This window comes from Tamandua tetradactyla, chromosome 15 (assembly GCF_023851605.1).
Source record: "Tamandua tetradactyla isolate mTamTet1 chromosome 15, mTamTet1.pri, whole genome shotgun sequence".
NCBI lineage: Eukaryota > Metazoa > Chordata > Mammalia > Pilosa > Myrmecophagidae > Tamandua > Tamandua tetradactyla.
This window is the reverse complement of record NC_135341.1, coordinates 68,152,263-68,176,536: the sequence shown is the minus strand read 5'-3', so window position 1 is coordinate 68,176,536 and position 24,274 is coordinate 68,152,263. Positions and strand designations below refer to the sequence as shown.

At 38.2% G+C, this 24,274-nt stretch overlaps 1 protein-coding gene across 2 annotated transcripts in view; it reads left to right on the top strand.

Annotated features, from left to right (window-relative positions):
- The window catches only part of KAT2B (lysine acetyltransferase 2B), an 85,301-nt gene that overhangs the window by 35,898 nt on the left and 25,129 nt on the right, over positions 1 to 24,274 (top strand). For both annotated transcript variants that reach the window (XM_077130031.1, XM_077130032.1), the window contains exons 3-9: positions 2,708 to 2,853; positions 6,515 to 6,607; positions 7,999 to 8,180; positions 14,497 to 14,688; positions 17,226 to 17,332; positions 21,721 to 21,846; positions 22,704 to 22,840. In XM_077130031.1, coding sequence (XP_076986146.1) covers positions 2,708 to 2,853; positions 6,515 to 6,607; positions 7,999 to 8,180; positions 14,497 to 14,688; positions 17,226 to 17,332; positions 21,721 to 21,846; positions 22,704 to 22,840 — 983 coding nt within the window. The remainder of the gene's footprint in view (positions 1 to 2,707; positions 2,854 to 6,514; positions 6,608 to 7,998; positions 8,181 to 14,496; positions 14,689 to 17,225; positions 17,333 to 21,720; positions 21,847 to 22,703; positions 22,841 to 24,274) is intronic.

The window sequence follows — 24,274 nt, the reverse complement described above, 5'->3', positions numbered from 1 at the left end:
ACTTTTTAAAATGTGGCTACTAGAATATTTAAATTTATCTGTTTGGCTTGCACTGAATTTCTTTTGGACTGCCCTCATCGAAGGAACTCTTATTCTTCAAATTCTCTTTTTCCCCCATTCCAAATCTGAGATTATAGAAGATGAAACCACTTTAAAGTTCTAAGCCTTTTGCGCACTGGTGAATTCAACAGGTTTCATTCACTGAGGTTATTCATTTGACCCCTTCATATTCCCATGAACAAAGTCTTATTTCAGCAGCTTAAAAATCCTACGGGCCCCTTGCCCGTTGTTTTCCAGTCCAGCGAAGCAAAGGCACGTTGTTCGTCGCCTGGCCCTGCCGCTGCTCTTGGTCGCGGGGCGTGTGAGAACTGGCAGGCTGGCCTGAAGAGAAGCCGGGGTCAGGGATATGTGCAACCAGAGCTTAACAAGGTCTCCAGCGTGCAAGCGTCCGGGTGCTTCCGTTCCCCAGGAAGGCAACAGCTGCACCGTGGTTCTTGGCAACGGGTGTTTGGCGGGTGGCTCTGTGTCACCCTGGGTGTTTGAAGTCTGACACAGCGCTGAGAGGTGCCACGGGACACCTTCCTGGAGAAATGGAAAGAAAGCAAAGCCTCTCCCATTCCTCTGACCGGCACCTTCCCTCCTTTTGCCCCCACCCTTCACACATGATGGAGACCGCCCGTAAGTCCTGGGTTTATGTCAGCGCTTTGTAGCAGGAAGACTATTCAAACTATGAGCAGGATCCTTTACATTTGATAATCAAATTCTAGATGTAGGCAGGATATTTCTTTTTTAACTTTTTATTTGGAAATAATTTCAAACTTACAGAAAAGTCAAGAGTAGTAGCAAAGAGTAACCCATATATCTTTTATCTTGATTTACCTTTATGCAGATTTACTTGTTGGTAATATTTTGGCCCATTTGCTTTGAAATTTGCACTCATATACATATAAACACAGACAGACTCATATATATGTGTGTGTGTGTGTGTATATATGTATATATATTCACACTTATTTTTCCTCTCAGGAGAGTAAATTAAATATACATTATGGCCTTTTACCCCTAAGTATATCACTGAGTATTTCCTAAAAATAACAATATTCTCTTACATAACTTCAGTGAATTTAACATTAGCCTAATACCTAATTTACCATTTGTATTCAAATTTTATCAATGAACTGAAGCATGCTTTTTATAGCATAGTTTCCTTTCCATTAAGCATCTAGCCTAGAATAACATATGTATTTAGTTGTCATGTTTCTTTAGTTTCCTTTAATACATAACGGTTTCTCAGCCTTTTTTTTTTCTTTTATATCACTGACAGCTTTGCAGAGGAGTATTTTAACTTTTGAAAACAGATCCATTAAAGTGCTATGAGAAATTACATTTTTGCCACCTTTTGGTTGTAGGAAAGACCTTTGCAAGTCTGACCTTCAAGAAAAGCCAAGCATAAATTCGACTTTATAAAAAAACTTAAAATTTCTATACAGTGGAATGAAACTAAGCCAAACGAAATCCATGAGCATTTGCAATGACAACGACAGAGTAAAGTTTAGTACATAAAGCTCTGTGAAGACAGTAAGAAAGACTAACATCCTGAAAACCCAGGCAAAGGACCTGAATGGCCCTAACACAAAAGAACAAATACAAATGGCCAGTAACATGAAACACAAACAGCTTCAAGGATAGGCCAGAGAATGCAAATCAAAACAGTGGGGGGCCTCGTTAATTTTTCAAAGATTAATTAAATTACCAAGAATGAGCCTACATTCACCGTAGGCAAGAGTGTGGGGAAAGAGGTATTCTCTCACATTGCTGGTATAGCATATATTTAAATGAACTTTTTGAATGTCTTAATTTCTCCATCATTTTTGAAAGAAAATTTTTGCCAGACAAAGAATTCTTAGTTGACAGTTTTTGCTTTCAGTACTTTAAATATGGCTCCCACAGCCTTCTTGCTGCCAGGGTTTCCAAGGAGAAATTGGCACTTAATCTTATTGAGCTCCCTTGTATCTGACATGTTGCTTCTTGTGAATTTCAGAATCCTCTACCTTTGGCGCAGTTTGATTATATTACGCTACAGCGTGGGTCTTTTTGTGTTTATCATGTTTGGAGTTTGTTGAGCTACTTGCGTATGTGTTTTCATGTCTTTGGCTGTATTTGGAGGTTTTCAGCGATTGTTTCTTTGAATCATCTCTCTGCCCCTTTCTCTCTTCTCTTCTGGTTCTTCCACTATGTATATATGCGTTTATTTGATGGTATCCCACAGTTCCTCAGGCTTTGCTCACTTTTTCCCTCCTACTCCTCAGTATGCTTGATTTCAGTTGTCTTACCTTTAAGGTCACAGATTCTCTCTCTTTTTTTTTTTTACATGGGCAGGCACCAGAAATCGAACCCGGGTCCTCTGGCATGGCAGGCGAGCATTCTTGCCTGCTGAGCCACCATGACCCGCCCTAAGGTCACAGATTCTTAAATACTACTTTCATTATTAGTTCTAGCCCATATTTAGTATTCGTTGGTAAGTCTAAGGCTTAAAATGTGGAGGTCTCTTAATGCTAAGTAGATTTTGTGAGATTTACAGGGGTCTAGAAATTTCCTCTGGTTTGTCATGTGTCCTAGTGGATTGATGGGAAGATTGTATTTAATAATAGAGAACGTCTGTGATCAACTAGCTCCTTATATATGTTCCTTTGATCTTTGTCTTTAGCTGCGCATGTTTCCCACCTGGAGAATGTGTCAGAAGAAGAAATGAACAGGCTCCTGGGAATAGTGCTGGATGTGGAGTATCTCTTTACCTGTGTCCACAAAGAAGAAGATGCAGATACCAAACAAGTTTATTTCTACCTATTCAAGGTGGGATTTTTACATTTTATTAGACTTTATTCTTTCTCTCAGCGTTCACATGTGTTCAGTCTTCACTTTGCCAAGTGCCCAGCTCATGATTCTTCTTGCTGTAGGGATTTGCTAATGCATACAGAGAATTTTCTAAAACAACCCACCTTCCTTTGAACATATCACTTCCCTTGAGAGCCTTCATCTTGAATGCAAAGTTGAATGCCTTCCCTTGGGAGTGCTGCCGACTTCTTTCTGTCCACTCAGCCATTCTTCTATCCAACAAATATTTATGCACGCCTACTCCATGCCTGGTACTGATGGCATTGGGGATAGATCAGTGGACCAAACAAAGTCCTTGCCTTCCTGGGGTTCCAATTTCAGTAGGAACGGTGAGCAATCAAGAAAATAATACATATTTGCATGTAGTGAAAAGTGCTGTGAAGGGAAGCTAAGGAAAGTGAATGGAATCATGGTGGCAGGAATGTTGATAGGTCAGAGGACATGCTAACAAGGAAGAACAGCCCTTTAAGAAGAAGCCTGACTTGGTTATAAAAGCCATTTTTGAAAAGGGCTGTGGAAAGAGCCTCCCAGGCAGAGAGAACAGTTAAGTATTTAGGCTGTGCACCGAGTGAGCTTGATATGATGTTGGAACAGCAAAGAGGCCAGGGTGAGGCGGAGCCCAGTGTGCAAAGGGGAGACTGGGAGAAGATGTGGTGGAGGGACGGTGCCAAAGGCCTGTCTCTTGGGCTTTCAGGGGAAGAATCAAGACTTTCCAAATTTGGTTTAGCATCTTACCCATGATCCTCTGTGTCATGCTGACACCAGTCTCTGATTATTGCTTTCCGATTTCCATATCCGGCTCTTCATGGTTCAGCTTCATGTATGTCCACATCCATTCCCTTCCCACAAGTGCACATTTCCCTCAGCTCCCAGTTACAGTCAGAGCTCACACCTGTGGGAGGAAAATTGGTGGTGTATAGCTGTAAAGACTTAAGATGCCAAAAACAGATTCATAAAGGGGCCTGCCAGAAGTGATAGTCACATGGAGAACTTTTAAAATTTAATATAAGCCTGCAATTGAGAGCATTTTTTTTTAATGTTATATAGTGTAACCCTTGTAAAGATCTTAAAAACAACAACAACAAAATCTCCACTGATAACTTAGAGACAGGAAGAACTTGCCTCTCCTCATGGTTATATGATAGGGGCAGTTAAATTTTTCATTAAATTCCTCCCCTCTGTTGTCTTGGCTACTAGTAATCTCACTGCAAAATTTTGTGCCCAATTCCTATAGGTTTTCTTTGATACATAATTTTCACTTTCCTTCTTGCTAACTTTTGTCTTTTATTGTACAAATAGGGTTTGGGGATAGATAGAGGACAGAAGTGGGAGGGAGAGTTTTATCTTTAAATTTTGGGTCATGTAGGGATATTAACTGAAAAGAAGGGTAATGAAAGAGACAGACAGACAGTGAGACAGAGAGAATATGAGAAAATGAACAATGAACTACCCACAGTCATGTACAGGTTCAAGACTACTCCAGGTGGCATCCTGAGAACAGAGCCTTGAGGCCTGGGTCCCCCAGAGTGAACTCAGGCAGGTTCCTACTGTTTAGAGGCTCTTTGGGAAAGTATCTTGGTAGAAGAAAAACAACATCTGCATGACTGCAGCTATTGTTTATCTTGGAACCAAGCTCCCTGGCAGTCCCCACTGCTCTGTTGGAAGTGAAGGTGGTGTCAGGGTTTCCATCCTGTGAGACTCCTCTTGATTCTGTTTATAACCAACCAAAGAGGCAGAAAGCGCCACTCTGCTTTGAGTTACAGTTTCTCTCTCCCCTTCTTCCCTCCCTCGTCTTTAAATAGCAGCACAAATATATTTGCGTATGGCAACAAATCCAAAACGTTCAACCTTCTCCCCTTGCCCCACTAAATAACTCTGTAGGACAGTGAGTCAGAAATCATCTTTTCTATAACTTTGTAGAGGCAGCTCCTGTGCGTCATATGTCTCAGTAATTAAATGAAAATTTGTTATAAATTTTGGTATTAAAAAAAACACTTTAGTGTATTGGAATTCATTGGCAAGCTGCTTTTTAATGCTCAGGTAGATCTCATAGCCTAGGAATTTGGCTTTGGAGTCCAACTATCTGGGTTTAAAATTTGACTCCATCATTTACTAAACGGGACCTCAGTCAAGTTATTCTGCCTCATTTTCCTTACCTGTATATTTCAGACATTATAGCAAACTACCTCAAAAGGTCATTATGAGTCTTACATGAGCAAATACATAAAAATTACAACAAAGACTGTCTGGCAAGTGTAAGGATGCAAATTAAACATATTTGCTGCTGCTCTTATTAAACATATTTTATATGGCACTTATCATTTACATGAGTTTTGTAAATGAAGAAAACTGAGTTCATTATCTCCTCCATCCATCAGTTTAGCTCCAAATTGAAACCCTTAATGAGCCAGGTTCCCTAATGGCCTTATTTTAACCGGGAAACAAGTTAGATAACCAGAATTATTTGTATTTAAATTTTATGACCAGTCTTTGAATATCCTTATATACACATGCAATTTTTCTTTTAATACAAATGAGCATAAAACAAGGAAAGGATGAACAAATGCCCTGTGCTAATTCTTTATCTGTCACCCTTTTAAGGGGTTGAGGCCCTTTGTAAGATACAACTCAGCAGTGACACATTGTCATCTGCAATCTGGAGATTCTTCCATTTCAAATAATGTCTGAGAGAATGGTTGTCACTTCTTAGTTCCTATTGAAAAGGTAGTAAATGGAGAAGGGAGGGACATATCCAACTAAAATAAATGCATGGTTGTACTATATCTGGCCCCCATATAAGGGTTACAAAACATTCAAGCAAGATTGAAGACAAAGAGTATCAATATCAAATTTATTTTCAATGTAGATCTTGGTAAATGATTCTGTGCTCCCTTTTCTCTCTGATAACTTGCTCGTTGATGGTTTTAAATTCCAGTAGCAGGAATTAAGAGCTGTGTATTTGTTTTGTGGGCATTGAGATGCCAGAACATTGGCCTGTATTCTACAGATGGAGAGGAAATGAAAGAAGACTGCAACAGTGAAAGTTGCCAATTGAGAGCCCTGCTGAGTCCCTGCCCTAGATTATGCATGATTTATAGTTGCTGGAGATGGCCCCTCCCCGGCCTCATTTGTGCAGAATGGGCTCAGCCTTTCAGGGGCTTAAAGAAGACCCTCCAGCACTTCAGCACACTTGCGCTGGCCTAAATGGGAATGTTCAAAGTGGGCAGGGTTCTATACCAGGTTGTATAACAGACCTCTGGTCACTGGGACGCCAGAAACAGAGTGGGGAGGAGAGGAGAGCAAGTGGAATCGAGGTGTCCCGTGGCCACTGCTGAGTGGTCTGGGCTGCCCGGAGTCTGAGAGGGATCCAGTTCCTTATGGCTCTCTGGTATTGGGCAGGAAGGCAAATTTGGGTTACCTGACAGTTACCTATTTTATCGATTTAAGGATTCGCTTATATATAATTAAGATAAATGTAATAAAGTGACTTCCCCTCAAAGGCCGTGTGCGTGTCTGTGCACGCGTGCAAGCATGTAAGTAACATAGACAGAATGACAGACATTGATTTTGGTTTTTTTTGTGTGTGTGTATGTTTTTTAATAAAATGATTCCTTTGTAGCTCTTGAGAAAATCTATTTTACAAAGAGGAAAACCTGTGGTTGAAGGCTCATTGGAGAAGAAACCCCCATTTGAAAAACCTAGTATTGAACAGGTAAACAGAAAAAAACATGCCCATTTTTATGGCTTTAAGGCTGAACAAACCTTGTAATTTACTTTCCACATCTCACACACATCTACCTTCGAAGCTCCGTACTTGGTTTAGAGATATTCATCAGTCTGTAGAAATTGTCTTGGACCTTTCAGAAGTGAGTATCTAAATTACTAAATGATCTAGATTTTGTTTTTTAGGGTTACTGTATACTCAGAATTCGCTGTGTGTTTGGGGAAGAAAATAATTAAGTAAAACATGTAGTTCCTAGGAACAGGAGAAATGTGCTCTTTCCTTTTTTTTTTTTTTTTTTTGGTGCTGATGTTTTAAAATTAAGTCTTTGTCCTTTTGTTTGGCACAGTCTGAAAAAGCCTATTGAGGTGAGAATTAGTAGGGATGTGAAAAACATTGTAAGTCAAGCAAAAAAAAAAAGCAAAAATGAAATGAGATTTTTGTACCCAGAAGTTGATTTCCTGCTACACAACATACAATTCTTGGAAAGAAGTTGTTTTGCCTAGGGAATCTATTTAAATGTATAGATTTTTTCTGTTAGATGCTGTTAGCATTTCTCATCAAGATGACTTTATAGACTTCTCAGTACTTGGCTAAATGACTGAATTTCTTGATGAAAAAGACTGCAGGAGATCTCATACCAGAGTCCTTACATGTGTAAATAAATGTATTTTCATTAGTCAGTTCTCAGGAAAATAAATCTTATTTTGCCTCCAAATCCTATTACATATCTGTTGTTCTTTTATTAGAAATTAGATGAAATGTGAGTGTTTTGAAGAAAGGTTAAATTATTCCACGGCTCTATTAAAGCATGTAATTTTAAATAAACTTGATTTACTTAGAAATCCAGAATGCACAGTTAGGTTCTAACAAAATTCTTAGAAACCAGAAGAATGATAGTAAAGGGCTTAAATTAAGTGGTTGAGTTCAGTGGAAGGTATTCTAACAGCCTTTTGATTAAAATTTGGGATGTAAAAATATAGTATTTGGCCAAGAACCACATTGTATGTTAGCTACTGTGCTGATAGTAATACGAGAATTATTCTGCAAAATACTCAGATTTTATTGTTGAAGGGGTTTTAACCTTTTCGGTCCATGGTTTTTGATTTTCTCGTTAATGCTTCGGAATTGCAACAGGCATAGAATCGCAATTCACAGTCTTTCTGTCTTGTCACTTTTCATCCACTCTGATTTTAGGCAAGATTCCCTCTGGGCGTTGCTTTTTTGTTCTTTTTTTCTTTTAAAGATAAGGAAGCGCTATTTTGTGAATAGAAAAATGTCTGTTCTTTTGCTAGTAATCACCAGTGGTGCTGGCTGTGTAAGTGTTCAGAATTAGTATGATTGCATAGCTGCATAAATAAATTGCCTTCCCTCCTTTTAAGGGCGTGAATAACTTTGTACAGTACAAATTTAGCCACCTACCATCAAAAGAAAGGCAAACAATAGTTGAGTTGGCGAAAATGTTCCTAAATCGCATCAATTATTGGCATCTGGAGGCACCATCTCAACGAAGACTGCGGTCTCCCAACGATGACATTTCTGGGTACAAAGAAAACTACACAAGGTAATGAGTTCTTTTTCTTTGGCTCTACATTACACATCACACAAGCAGAGAGAGTTGCCCAGTTATTATGGTGATTCCATCAGTTCAGAGAGGTTGTCTGTATAATTTAACTCCCAAACCCTTGCATTTTCTTAATGTAATAGCATTTTGTGGGGGGAGGGGTCCAAAATGTCTAGCCCTATGGTGCTAACCAGTGCTAAACTGTGGTGGACCTGTGCTAACCAGTATCATAATCACTTGCTGCATGTGACTAATGAAAGCATGGCTAGTTTGAACTGAGATTTCTAAGACTTAGTACAAAAAAAAAAATGTAAATATTTCATTAAGAGTTTTTTGTATTGACTGCACATTGGAATCACAATATTTTGCATACATTGGATTAAGGGAAATAGATTTAAATTGATTTCACTTGTTTTACTTTTTAAAATGTGGCTACTAGAAAATTTAAAATTCCTTATATAGCCTCTGTTGGACAAACTATATAGTATAGTTTTTATTGGATGGCACTGAGCCAGTTAACTATACTGTAACTCTGAATTTAATATTTAGAGACATTGCTGAAAAATATGATGATCATTATTACAATGGAGTTAGAGATTTTTGTGTTTTTCCAGGAAAGATCACCCTATTCCCAGCATCATGATGGAACTGAGATCATTGTACATATTATCTTCCAGTCTTTGCCCACTTAAATAGATAATTTATGTGAGTTATAATCAGAGAAAATATAGAATTGTGTATCCTTTTTGTCCCCCGATTTAATATCATATCAAACATTTTCCCTACAGCTACATGGTTTTTATAGTTATTTTACTGGTTCCTTTATAACCAGTTGATGCACCATAATTTAACGAACCATTTCCCTTTTGACATTCAGATTCTACAGACAGTTTTAGATTGAACATACATATTTTTCTAAAATGAGAATTTAGTTTCACTGCTTATGAATTTCATAATAATAGAATTTGGCTTTAAATATCATAAACATGGGTCGTACAAACTATAATGACCTACATCTATTTTTATATATTATAAGTAAGGGGGTCACTTGGATTATCCATTTTATTCATCTTTTATAACTTTTCCCCTTTTATATTTTATAGGTACACAAGCTTGCTTTGGGGGGTATTATCAAGTTTCAGTATTTTTCTCCCCTGATTTAAAGTAAGCAATGTCTTTTGATAATCTATAGTGGTTTTTCTTGTACCTAGGTAATTTTCTTTAACAACTCGATGACATGTGCAAGAGCAGATACAGTTAAAAATAAGCTTTCCTCTCTGGTCACTGACCTAATTTTATGAGTAATATTCTCTTTCCTTTTCCTCCCTCTTTTTACGATACATACAATTTGAATTGTAAGTGTTATCCTCTAAAAGTGAACAGTTACAGGAACTACAGATTTCTTCAAAACTGAACATTTCTAAAAATAAATCTTCATTTTTACAGCTTTCATTTCAAGGTTTTATATAAGCAGTGATTCCTATATTACTGTCACTCTTGTTTACAATAAGAGTTGACATAATAAATACTTTAAATATATATATATTTTAAACCCCATCTGTGAAAGATTGATAAAGCTGAATATTTGTCAAAGCCAAACCCTGAATGTGTGCTTGCTTTTATAATAGAAAAAATAATTGTTTCATCAAGTAAAAGGAGAACCAAATGTGAAGCAGCATGGGAGACTTTGCTGTATTTTAGATAACAGAATGGATAATACTCTGCAGCTTTGGGGAATTACCAAGAAATGGGAGGCACTTAGATATTTGTAAGGAGAGGTGAAAAAGAGGAAAGGTTTTGAAATGAGCTCTGGGTTTGAATCCTACCTCCATCTTTCTCAAACTCTATTTTTAGGCAAACCACTTCACCTCTGTGACCTTCTTTTTCCTTCTCTGCCCAAGTCTCATGAGTGTTGTATTCAGTGAAGTGGATTATGCGTAGTGACTGGCACACAGAGCAGGTGCTTGGAAGATGCTAGGCTCGTCTTCCTCCCACACATGTTGTTCATAAAACGGAGTCACTGCCAACATGGGATTGTTAAGCTAGAGCATTAAAATGTACATTGGATTGAGTGTGTAATTATTTTAATATCACTTTAGAAACTAAGACAATGGGGAATAGAAAGAGAGCAGAAGAGTCCTTTATGGCCCAGCGTCCTGAGCCAACAGCTGAAGGCAGAGGGGTGGAGACAGACAATGGTGATGAGAAACCTGCTGGGAGAAACTGAAATGAATATGTCCTGACGCGTGCTGAAACCTGCTGATTTCTAGGTGGAATGTATTTCCTTAATAATAAATAAGGAAATGGAGGTAGACGCACCCCCCCACCCCCATCACCACACCATGTTGATGAAAAAGGGAAGTAGAGAGAAACAATCTGTGAAAATGATGAGAATCAATAATAGTTTCAGAGTAAAACCTCACTCCTATGAGTGTATCTGGGGAATAAGAAAACCACGTACCACGACAATATGGTGTCTCACTGATAGTAATCTTTTCAAAAATGGATAGTATTACAGGCTGCAGGCACCACTAGGCTTTATCTTGATGTGTAAGTGAACCTCAGGACCTGTAATGGCTGGCTCAGCATATAATTTGCAGCAGGTGTAGCAATTAGAACAAAGGGCTTGCAACTTCTGGAGTGTGGTATTATCCTGAAATGGAGTTAAATAGGATTCCCTGTGGCAAAGATTGGATGCAAAAAAATGATGATGTTCATTACAGAGCTAACCTGTGAAGATTTAACCAATAAAAAGTTAAAAGCAGAATGAACAGAACTGCTTGTCTTGCTTATCCTCTGTTCTGAATAACGTGAAAATATATTCTTATTTATTAATATTACCATATACTTAATACTTAATATGTGTATATGAAATATGCATTATGTAAATATCCCCAGAAATCAATATGGTTTTAGAGAAGAATCTGGGCAAATATTTTGAAGTTCCCTGAATTTCAGGATGGTGCACTAATAAAATTCCATGAAGAAATAACCTGAAAATAAGGTACCAGGGGAATACGACTTCTTAAAATACATCTGACCAACAGAATCTGCTAGAGGAAAGTGGGAAATAATTAGCCCTAGATTCTGAGTTGTGTAGAACTTCTGAAAGTTAAAGGTCACCCCCACACTGGGGAGATGTTTCATAAGAGTACAGGACAAGTTAGATATAATTAACTTGATCTTGGGAAACAGTTTTATGTAACCATTGCTATGACGTACACCCAGTCCCTGTGAGGACTGAGCATTTTTTTCAGGAAGCATGGAAAGGACAGAGACAGGAGATCTAGCTGGTGGTCTTAACTCTTCTAGCAACTAACCTTTAGTTCAGGTGAATTGGGAGAAGTGAGTTACTTCCTGAGAACTTCAGGATTTTCAGTCCAGCCAGTAAATAGGATGACATAATCTTCAAGAGAATATATATATATATATTCTTCAAGAGAATTCTCCGATTCTCTCCACATTTACGAGAAAGCAAGGAGGTTGTGAATCTTCACGATGATGTGAAACAACTTGAGTTATTTGGACAAGCAGTATATGGCACACAAACCCTTTCCATTTGGCATACAGAAATGAATGAGCTATCATTTCGTTTCCTCCTAGGAGACATGGACCCAGTCATTTAGGTAGAATCTTTTTTTCAGAGGGATGTGTGTGTGGATAATGTGCCCCCATTCCCATTTCCTTCTTTCTATCTAGTTACACACAATTTTAATTAGAACAATATGGAAAAGTATTGACATATTCCTATTTTTATCTACCATGACCTTTGTAGATTTATAAGATAAGTTTTATTCTGGGAGTAAAAACAAAACTAAATTGAAAAGCATACACAGAGGTCTATAAAATGACTTTTCAGAGGAAATGAATGGAAACCTATTATTTGAAAAATTTTACTAGATTCTAACAATTTACATTATCTTCCTCTCCCAGGGGAAGATGGAACAACCTCTTAAATACTTTTTGATAATATTTTATTATTTTATAATAATATTTATAACCTATCATCTCTGTAACAGAAATAACATCAGTCTTAAGCATAGTCTCAGTCTTGGAAATGTTGAGACTAAATCACTGCTGTACAATAAAAGTATAATGTGAGCCACAAATGTAATTTTGCATCTTCTGATAGCTACATTAAAAAAATAAATAGAAATGGAAGTTAATTTTAATAATAGCTTTTCTTTAACCTAGTGTATCAGAAATATTATCATTTCAACATGTAATCAGTGTGAAAAATTAACAAGGTATTTTTTAACTTCCGTTTTGTGCTAAGTCTCCAAAATCTACTCTGTATTTTAAACATACAGTGCATCTTCATTCTGACGCTAAATTTTAAATGGTTAATGTGAAATGGAATTCAAACAGTAAACTTGTGCTTACTGGAAAAATATTTTATACTGTTTCCATTTAAAATTTAAATTAGTTACAATTAAAAATTTAAGCTCCTCATTTGCACTAACAACATTTCAAGTGCTCAGTTGTTGCAAGTGGTATTTGACAGCCCACATTTAGAGAATGTCCATCATCACAGAAAGGTTTATTGGACAGCACTAGTCTAAATCTTTAGGTCTTCTATTGCAGATTGTTATATTTTAAATATTAAATCTTGCAAATTGTCTTGCGATAGCCTATCTGATGAGGTTGAACTTCTGGGTATTACCCTTACATTTTTAGTCTCATAATTATTTGTTGGCTAGTCTTTCCCCAGCCTCAAATATTCTTTTAACTTCTTTAAGTGCCCACAGACTAATATCTAGCAAAGACTGGCTTTGAGGGTGATGAATTTCTATATGAAGTACCTTATGCATTACAAAATAAATGTACTTCCTAGCTTTTATGTTACCAAGATCACTATTTCAGACTCAAAAGATCCATCTCAACATGTAAGATACCTCTTTCAATACTGTAATCATAAAATGACATTTTGGTGTAATTTATTTTGGGAAAAAAGTTGAGAGATAGAAATAATAGTGGGGTTTCAAGGTTAATTTGGGATTTAGGCAGATGAGGTAACACTAATGAAAGTTTTCTTCCCACAAAATGACATACTGCCATTGCCAACGACAGGACATATACAAGGTAAAATATGAGATGATATAGAATAAGAGGAAAAAAATAAATAAATAGGCACAAGTAAATTAATATTATTTCACTTCATTAAGGGTTTCAGAGTTCATCGGGAGCTTTCTGTAGCAGCTTGGGAACACGAGAGAGTTTCCTCCAACTTTGAAAGAGAACAGGAAAAAGGACATGGGGCAAGTCAAGTTCTGACTTGATGATTTGAATCTGCTAGTAAGGTATAAGGATCTGTGAAATGAAGCTTTTTGACCCTTTCCTGGTTTGGTGCCATCCACTGTGGCAACCACTGTTAAAGTCACGATACTTGGACCTAGGAAGTTTAAACCTTGCTTCTCTGGGAGAAGGCTTCTGCCGGCTGGCAGAGCTTTCTTAATTGGATGTCCTAAATAGCCAGTGATAGCCTAGAACTGTAGTGCAATCTCAAGAAAGCCTGTGGCATGTCTGTGGACCTGGATACCCCTCCACCCTTGTGCAGTGGTAAAGCACTTTCATGATTTTGAGTCTGAGTCACTGAAAATGTACTTAAGTGACAGATGGTGGAAGCTTATAACTTCCGTTGTTAAGACTGAGTTTTGAACAGTTTTAAAGATCTTTATCTTCCCACCAAAGCTTCAGGGATATGTGAGTGCTAGGTAGGCATTTTAAAGAAACTCTGAGAAGTTTTACTCAGGTTGGCTAGAAGGAATATAATTCTTTTGTGAGAACGACTTCCTCAGCTTCCCGTTTAAGTCCTTCTTTTATTTCAACTACCATTTTCTGAGTGTGTATTGTGTGCCAGGACTTCTAATTACAGCTAAGCACTTTATTCATAGCCTCTCACTTTATTCATAGCCCCTCATTTAACGCTCATAGCAACCCAATGAAGCAGCTATTATTGTTGTCCCCATTTAACAGGTTGGGAAATGGAGTCTTAAGAACATAATTAAATTTTCAAAGTTATGCAGCCAGTTAAGGTAAAAACAGGAATTTGACCCCAGGGCTGTCTGATTTCAGGACTCATCATGTAATACTGCAGGAGGGAATGATTTTAATAAAATTGGACCCAAACAGTTGTGCAAGGGCAGGCTAATCTAAGTCTCAAGTATCACCAGGAGGTAGTAATACTGTCGCTTGTCATTTCTGACCTAGTTTCTTCCGCAGTGATTAGTGGTATGTGCGTAATCAGTCACTGGATATTTCAGATGACCCTGGGGTGTTGAAAGGTATTGATGGTGCTTGTCTCCTCTCACCACAGGTGGCTGTGCTATTGCAATGTGCCACAGTTCTGTGACAGTCTACCTCGGTATGAAACCACCCAGGTGTTCGGGAGAACGTTGCTTCGCTCAGTCTTCACTGTTATGAGGCGACAGCTTCTGGAACAAGCAAGACAAGAAAAAGACAAGCTGCCTCTGGAGAAACGAACGCTAATCCTCACCCATTTCCCAAAGTAAGGGAGTGGTTTGGCTGGTCTTGGTTTGCTCTCAAAGTTGGATAAATACCCTTTTACAAGGGACCCTCCTCCTTCTCACCTCCTTGCATATGTCTGCATATTATTTTATTTTACCTACAATTTTGAATTCTACATAGAAGTCTGTCTATGACCTTGACTTGGCGTTGACTGTATTCATTGCTCCCTTAGCCACCAGCATGCTCTGCCATGGGCCACCTGCCTCATTATCTCTGTAGCTAATAGAAGGGAGGCAATACTTTGTTTTGTGTATTCAGCTGCCAGGAGGTTAGAGGGGACTGGGGGAGAATGTGTAAAAACAGTCTCCATGCATTCAGAAGCAGTGGCAGAGAACTTAATCTGCTTTGTTTCCATCTCAGTTGTTCTTTCTAAGCACTGGTGAACGACCCCTGCCCCAGCTACAGCAGGCCTGCCTGTGACTCCTTGGAAACTAGACCCTAACATCTGTCCAGGCCCGGACAGGAATACATACCTCCTTCGGAATAATCTTTGTACCTTTTAACTCAGCAGCCTGCAATATCTGTTCGTTGTGCCCCCTTCTTCTTGTACTTTCCAGAGCTCAGACACAAAAATAATCATTTAAATATTTTTTAAATGAAGGAAATGTTCAAAGAAATAGGAAGTTGCAGTGCTGCAACATTGACCTTGGAAAAGCATTTTCAATGCTAAGAACTAAAAATTTAATCTAAGCGGTTGATGCTGGCAAGGGTGAGGTGGGGGGTGGGACGAGGTGCAGGTGGTGTATCGGCCTGGAGCAGTGACAGCCAGACATGAATGAGACAGTTCATTTTGTGGTTTTCATTCTGCCTATAGCAGGGCTTAGTGAGGAAGAAATAGAAGCTATACTTTGAAAAGGCTCTCTTCAGTTTGGTCCAGCCTTCCTTCCCACCCCCTTGAAAACTGTTGAGACAAAGAACAGAATTTAAGAAAAGAGGTCTTTGCTTATACATGGATGGAACCCACTGTAATTGAGAAACTAGATTTTTTATTATAAAAATACTATTACTGGGGCAGGCCACGGTGGCTCAGTGGCAGAATTCTTGCCTGCCATGCTGGAGACCCAGGTTTGATTCCTGGTGCCTGCCCATGTAAAAAAAATTAATTAATTAAAAAAAAATACTATTACTAGATTAGCAAACTTGTGTCTCAGGAATGTTAGTTTTCATTTTAAAAAAGGAGTTCGTTCCAATACAGTAACAACAATAATGGTTTTCTGGTAGAAATTGACTGTGAATTTCCTTACAGTTTAATGTAAAGTTTGAGCCTTAGATGGAGGACATCATGGGCAATTCTGCGGAGCTTTAGCTGAACACCTGGTATTTGCACATCTATCCTAGAGTCCTGACTTTTAGAATTTTCTTAAAGTAACTAGGACATGAGTCTGAAGCATGACATGAACCTTTTGGCATCATCTGTGGAAAAAGACTCAGAAGGACTGAAGCTAGCTTAGATATTGCCTCCAACTGGGTTGTGAATTCTGGGCTGACTCATATATGTCAGTAGGTGTCCGTTAACTGGTCTCAACTCCTTTCCTTCAAAATTAAAACAATTGTTTTACTTATTTCTCTATTACCTTGCCACATAAGCATCATTTTGTGTTTTCAGATGGTGGTTATCATTCCATCTCTAAGCCAAAGGACAAAGAGAAGCCCCTTTCCCCCAACCTCCTTTAATGAGCTAAAAGAGAAATTTTTATTATCTTGCATAGTAACTTTTTTTCCCCCAAAGCAAATTCATTTTGCTTCTTGCAGATATTTGCTAATTATAGTGTTTTGTTTCTTCAACCCATAGTTCTGGCATGCTTATGCTGCTGAGCTAAAAAATCAAAGCCACTTTCTTTTCTTCTCTTTTACTAATAGCAGGGTAAAACTACCACCCACTTCTCCGTTTAAGTCCCTTTTCATTGAATATGACAACATTTGAGGCTGTTGGGGATTTATACCGGCAGATTTGGCAGCAGAATCACATATATCGAAGTCTGAGGTGCTATTTGAATCTTGGGCATTCTCTCAAGATGAGAGCTGGGGCCAGCTCTCCAGCACCCAGTAAGATCTCCGTGATTCGCAGATGCATTTTCAGATTGCATCCTTACCTTTTTATTCTTGATATGTTGCCCTTTCTTCCACCTGGATTTAACTTTTGCGTTTTCTCCCACGCATCTGTTTACAAGATTTAGTCTCTATATCCATTCTGAAAGTGATAAGTGCAAAGGTTGACAAAAATTTGGTTGAGAGAAACAAAGAAGGAAAAGACCACTCTGAACTACCTTTAGGGCTTTTAGCCATTTATATATTTTTTTCTCCGTGTGTTGGGTTATTTTATTTTACCTACAGTTTTGAATTCTACATATATAAAACAAACATTTTCCCACAACATGTGAAACTGTTGTTTATTCACCAGTAAATTTGGTAAGTTGAAGGGGAGAGACTGTCGATTGCCATAGATGGTTAGGGCTTTTGTAGCTTTGGTAATAAATTAGTTTTTGGTCTTGATATTGTTTTTTCTCTTGTGTCTAGGTTTCTATCCATGTTAGAAGAAGAAGTTTATAGTCAAAACTCTCCCATCTGGGATCAGGATTTTCTCTCGGCCTCTTCGAGAACCAGCCAGTTGGGTATCCAAACAGGTAATTTCCATTAGCGTAAATCTGAGCACAACCGGGAAGACCAAAGCTGAAGTCTCAGTTGCAGCTCACTCTGCATTTATTTGTGATTTTCATCAGGAAATTGAAGAAGAGCCAGCAAAAAAAGCAGACACTGACAGATCTTGTATCCTCATCCCTATTAATGAGGAGAAAGCAGGTGCAAACCAAAATCTTGCAATTGTGTCTTTATTTATTTATTTATGTTGCATGGGCAGGCACTGGGAATCAAACCCGAGTCTCCAGCATGACAGGCGAGAACTCTACCTGCTGAGCCACCGTGGCCCATCCCAATTTTGTATTTATTAATGAATGTGCAGGTGTCAACCAAACAGTTAAAACAAAACAACAACAAAAACCACCCAAGACTGTAGGGTTTGCATAATACGTACAATGCTAATGAGAGATATAAAATACAGGCATCCAGCTCTGTAGTCATATCCTAGCACTCTTCACAAAAAACTTATCTCAGTCAATGGCCAGGTATGTCCTGGAATCAATTCTCTATCTGGTTTCAACCTATGATGCCTGTTTTGCACCTCGAGTTGCCATCATGAATTATGTTAGGATGATGAGTAGAAGAGGGCAATTCTGAATCTGGGGATATGAAATGCTTCCTTACGGGGCCGAGACATCCTTGCTGTTGCCTAGAGTTGGCCAGTGTCATCAACTAACATTTTGTGAGGAAGGAGGACAGATGCCACTGGAATCGTAGTGACCCCCAGAGAGAGGATTTGAATCCCTGCCTTTTAACACTAGAAAGGCTGGATGGAGGTTTGGCAAGAAATGCCAAAGCATTGATTTATATGATGTAAATTGTGAGAGAGACAGAACCTGAATTTTATTTCAACTTCGAATTTTGAAATAATTTCAAGCTTACAGCAAAGTTGTGAAAATAATACAGAAACAATACACAGAATTCCAACCTACCCCCCCCCAGAATCTCTGCATTTTGCCACATTTGGTATATTGTTATTTCTGTCTGTCATCTCTATCACCTGTCTTCCTCTCTATCATCTATTTCTAAACATCTGAGAGTAAATTGAATGTATCACACATCTTCAACACGACACTTCCATGTACATTTCCTGAGAACAAGGACAGTCATCAGAATTTTGATGTCAACATTTTTTAGCTGTGCTCTAGCTCAGTGTGTAATATGGGGACTTGTGAGTATCAGCTCCACAAAGGTAATTCTATTACTTTTTTTCTAATTAAGGTATAATTTATGTGGAGTAAAAATCTTTTTAGTGTGCCCTTTTGTGAGTTTTGACCTATGCATGCAGTTGTATAACCATCACCACAGTCAAATTATAGAAGAGTTGAATCATCCCAGACAATTGCCCTGTACCCTTAGTACCCAACTGCCAAAGCCTGGCAATCACTGATCTGTGTTTTGTTCCTATTGTGTTGCCTTTTCCAGCATGTCACAGGAGTGGAATCCTACAGTGTGTAGCTTTTGAGACTTGCTTTTTTCACTTAGTGTAATGCTTCTGAGGAAGTTGTTTTTTCAAAAAAGCATTTTTTTCATCTGAAGACCAATTTTAGATGTAAATACAATTAAATCTCTACAAAACAGAGTATATGAGGAATTGAGATATTTTTATTTGGATTAAACCCTTTTCATTTTAACTCTTGTAGCCAGAAACATGTCAAAACATCTTTGAGTGCTTTTTTTTTTAAGCCTTATTTATGGAATATAATTTCACATTTCTTTGGTGCAAAATGTGTAGTGCTTTGGGGCCTTTCTGTACTTATTACACATTCCCTTTGGAACTGATCAGTCATTGTTTACCGGACATATTCCCTGCAGTTACTGGACACATCCTCCATCTTCCTCTCTCTGTATCGGTGCAATTTATTTTGTCTTTATCTTACATAACTTTCAAGTGGTGTCCGTCCAACAAAGTCTTTCCTAATTTTTCTCGTGCTCTCCATCTAGGAATGGATCTTGTTTCTTCCAAACTCTCTCAGAGCCTTGAATATATCATGCCCTTGATTCTCAAACTTGGCCTCACAATGGAATCACCTGAGGAGATTTGAAATATACTTTCTGAATCCCATCTCAAGAAAATGTTATATAATTGGTCTAGGATGTGGCCTGGGCATAGGGATTTTAAAAAGCTCCCGAGGTGCTTCTAATGTGCAGCAGCGTTCAAGAATTACTGTGTGATATAATACTTACCTCCTGTCAGTTTTTTTTCAGTATATATTCTCTCTCCTGTGAATGTAATTTCTTGATGGCCAGAGGCCTCAACTTGCCACAATAATGACAATAATAGTAATAATTGGTACTTTTATGAAGTGCTTGTTGCTGAAGTATGTTTCATATCTTAGCACAAGCCCTGAACTGTTGGCATTATAATTTCTTTTATATGGATCAGGAAATTGCAGCTCACAGAGGAGGAATAAATTGCCAGAGATCAGAGCTCATGAGTGATAGAGTTTTGGGGTTTCATGCCCAAGTCTGCCTGAATTCCTAACTGTTACACTGTGCAAAGAGCCAGAGATCCAGCCACTACCTTGTACTGCCTTGGCATGCTGTGCAAGTGTGCCATGAATGCTTCTGGAAGGAATGAGTGAAGAGCACAGTTTCCTCCTTCAAGCAGCCTGACACCAGAGCTATTCAGCAGGTTCTCCCTCTAGAGAATCTCTGGAGAGGAAATCTCTGTGTGTGAAAACTGCCCTTGAACCATGGCTCTTCGAAATGCCTCCCAATTTGTCTAGCTTCTGGCCGTATTATTTTTGGTCATAGAACAGGATATAGAAGACAGAGCTTCTCTGAACCTATGGGAATTTTGTGTCTATTTCTTTGGTTAAGATTATCACCCAATTATGCTGGATTGTAGCCTTTAGTATTACCTGGAGCCAACAGGAGTGGGTTCTCCCCTCTTGCTCTCCTGTAATTGCAGTTTCTCTCTGGGGAGAAGAGTATAATCATCTACTTAATTGGCATGTCTGCACATCTATGCAACTGTGATAAATGACATTCATAATGATGGCTCTGCTGCTTTGCAAGATACTCAGAGATCTTCTGAATCACCAGAGGTTCTTTGTTCAGAATCACACTGGTATACTTTGAACAAGGAAAACCTGTAGCCCAGTGCTTAAGTGCATTCTAATTCTTTACTTACCAGTTCCTATTCAGTTAGAAGCACTGTGTGTTGTTGTCTCTCTATTGCTTGGCTTACTTATTCCATCACATTTTTGCTGCCAGGAATGTCCTCTGGACTGAACTGTGGCTGCATTAAAACTTAGATGAACAGTGTCTCTGGGCATTTGTCCATACTACCACACTATGTCCTGTACATTGTGACCCGTGTCCCCGAGAATGTTCTGTACCCCTTGTCACTTCTCACCTCATCAGCAAAACTAGCAGAGTGACATCCTATATTCTACAATGGCTTTCAATAAATTTTTTTGGAAACACTCTCAAACTTACAGAAAAGTTACAAGAAGAGTTGTTCTGTATACCATATACCCTTTAACCAGATTCACCACTTATTAACATTTTGTCTTACTTGCTTTGTGATCATCTCTCTGCATCTCTGTGTGCATAAATACACATACTGCATAAATGTATACATTTTTCTGAACTATTTGAAAGGCAGTCACAAGCATCATGCCCCTTTATTTCAGTGATCTCTCTAAAACAAGGATTTTCTCTTTATAGCAACAGTGTAGTTATCAAAGTCAGGAAATTTAACATTGATAGAATATTATCTAGTCTACAGGCTCTCTCAGTTTTAACCACTTTTCTCAGTGATGTAGTTTATAGCAATTCTTAGATTATGCCAGGAAACACGTTGATATTGGTTTGTCCCATTACTGTTGGTGTTACATTTAGCCACTTGGTTAAGGTGGTGTCCATCAGGTTTGTCCACTGTAATATTATCTCCTTTTCCTTTTCCTGTAATTAAAAAGTACTTTTGTGGAGAGATGCTTTGAGACAATGTCAATATCCTATTCCTCATCAATACTCACATTGGTTAGCCTGCGCTGTTGATTCTTCTCTGAATCAATTAGTATATGATGGCTGTAAAATGGTGATTTTTTTTTAAACTTCCATCCTTCCTTCCTTATTTATTTGTTGGCATTCTTCTCTAAGGAAGAACTTTTCCTTACCCCCACTTCCTTTTCCTTATGTTTTCATTCATTTGTTGTTTTGTCAATATGAACTTGGACGTTCTTTTCTTATTCAATGGGTTATAATCTGCTACTTATGATCTCAATGCTTGCATTAGCTCTCTGCCTTTTATTTTGAAGACGACTTCATTGTGATGTTGGGCAGGAGTGGAATGGTCTCCCATGCACTTGGTTTCTTCTTGCCCAAGGGAGTCATCTAATAGCCTCTTTTCCTTTTCTTGGGGCAGTTATCAATCCACCTCCTGTGGCTGGGACGATTTCATACAATTCAAACTCATCTTCCTTTGAGCAGCCGAGTGGAGGGAGCACCAGTCCTGCATGCAAAGCCTCTTCTGGGCTTGAGACAAACCCAGGTAAGCTCTTAGTGGTGAGTGAGAGAAGAATGTGGGAGAAGATCCTTTCTGTCTTTGCTTGGCCTTTCCCAGCAAGTGGCAGATTGAGATTGCATCTACTTAGGCCAGTGGCTCATATTGTAAGGCATCATTTTAAGGCAAAAAAACATTGGGGTCAAAGAGGGTCATTTCATAATGAAAAAATTAATTTCATGAAAATGAAACAATTCAAATAATTTGGCCTCAAAATGTATAAAGCAAAAATAACAGAACTATGAGAAGAAATCACCAAATCAACCAGTACAATTGGAGGTCTCAAACACATCTTAGTAATTCGTAAATCAAGCAGACGAAAGCATCTGTAAAGATGTAGAAGACCTGAAAACATGACCAATAAGCTTGAGCTAATGGACGTATATAAATCAATTACCTGAATAATTGTAATTATCTTCCAAGTAGATACTATAATTACAAAAACTGCACTCATTTTAATCTATAAAGCAAGTTTCAAAAACTGACATTTTGGTATCACATAGAACATATTCTCTGACAAAAAAAGAAATGTTAGACATTAACAACTAATGACAACTAGAATCGTGCTATGCGTTTGCTGGTGAAGAAACGCATGCTTTAATAATTAACATATCAAATTATAACATCATAAAAAAATAGAAAATATTCTGTGGTTTGCGGTCCTGGTGACCTCCTTTCTTCTCTTTCCCATCTTCCACTACCACCCCATCCCTGATAAATGGAGAGTTGAACCATTTTTCAATCATGAACATTAATATTATTAGAATGTTAGTTGGATCGGTGTGTATTATCTATATTGTGTTTAAAATTTCCAGTTGTTTGCCCTTTTATTTGGGTCATTACAGGAGAAAAGAGGAAAATGAATGATTCTCATGCTCTGGAGGAGGCCAAGAGACCCCGAGTTATGGGAGATATTCCAATGGAATTAATCAATGAGGTCATGTCTACCATCACGGACCCCACAGCTATGCTGGGACCAGAGGTCAGCAGGGTAAACCTGAGCAGACAGCTGGTAGACCCCTTCTGCACCCTTGGCCCCTCCAGCTGTTGGAAATGGGGATGGTAACACTGAGATGTTAACATGTGCTGCTACCCTGGTTTGCATTTAATGGAGTGGTAAGGATGGGGAGGGAGGGCAGGAGCACCTGGTCAAGAGGTGATTCCCTTGTTGAATACCACATCACAGGGTATTACTAACAATGTAAGACAGTAGGCGGCATCCTGCCCAACTTTTTATTTTGAAAATTTCAAAGGCTCTTAAAAGTTATAAAAATTCTATGATTCTTCAGTAGAATCACTGATCATTAATATTGCGCCACATTCACTGTCTCTCCACCTGTCCCCCCACCCCCACCCCTCTCTTGCCTGTGAACTATTTGAAACTATTTCGTAGTTAAATACAGATATCATAACACCTCACCCCTAACTATTTCCATATGTAGCTCCTAAGAATAAGGCTGTTCTCTTATATAACCACTTTTCAGAAAATTTATCCTGGTTATAATATTATGATTATCTAATATATTAATATAAGAGGCAGGCCACATCTGGTCTCCTGCATGTTTTTGTAAATAAAGTTTTGTTGAAGCATGTTATCTATGACCTCTCGTGCTTCAACAGCAGAATTGAGTAATTGAAAAGGCATGGCCCACAAAGCCTAAAATATTTATCATCTGTTGCTTTAAAGAAAATCCTGCCAAGCCTGCCTAATAAACAACCCATATCTACATTCCCCATATGTCCAAATTATATCCTGTATAACATTTGTTGTTGTTGAGGGATCGTCAGGGATCAGCACTGCATTTTGGTTCTTATCTCTTTATCCCTTTAGTCTCCCTTTGTCTACAACAGTTCCCAAAACTTTTTGGATCTTTCAGGGCACTGACATTGTTGAAAAGTCCTAGTCATTACTTTTGCATAACATCCTTTATTTGAGTTTGTCTGATTGTTTCCTCAGTTTAGATATAAGTAGAACATTTTTAGTAAGAGAACTGCTATCAGGTTACTACACTGCATTTGGGGGAGGATGGTTGAAGACATTTCTGATAGCTGCTAGGAGATGAAGAAACGTTTCCTCTTCTGCCAAGTGGCTAGTAGGTTATTTTGTAACACATCTTTTAACAAATCTTTTTTGTGCTACTCTGTTGGATTAAAGGAATACTTTTTAATTTGCCATGTTTTCTTAGGTAATCATTTTATAGTATTGAGAATACTTCAGAGAACTGGAATGATGTGAAGGGAAAGAAATCTCATCTTAAAATTGTCCTTTCCATTTCCTTCTACATATTCAGTCTGGAAGAACTCAAGGATGAAGTCCTTTTTGTAAACGTGTCTTTCAGGAATTAAGTAACTTCACAGATTAGCTGAGCTCAGTTTTTCCACTTATAAAATAAGAATGCCATTACTCATTTCAAAC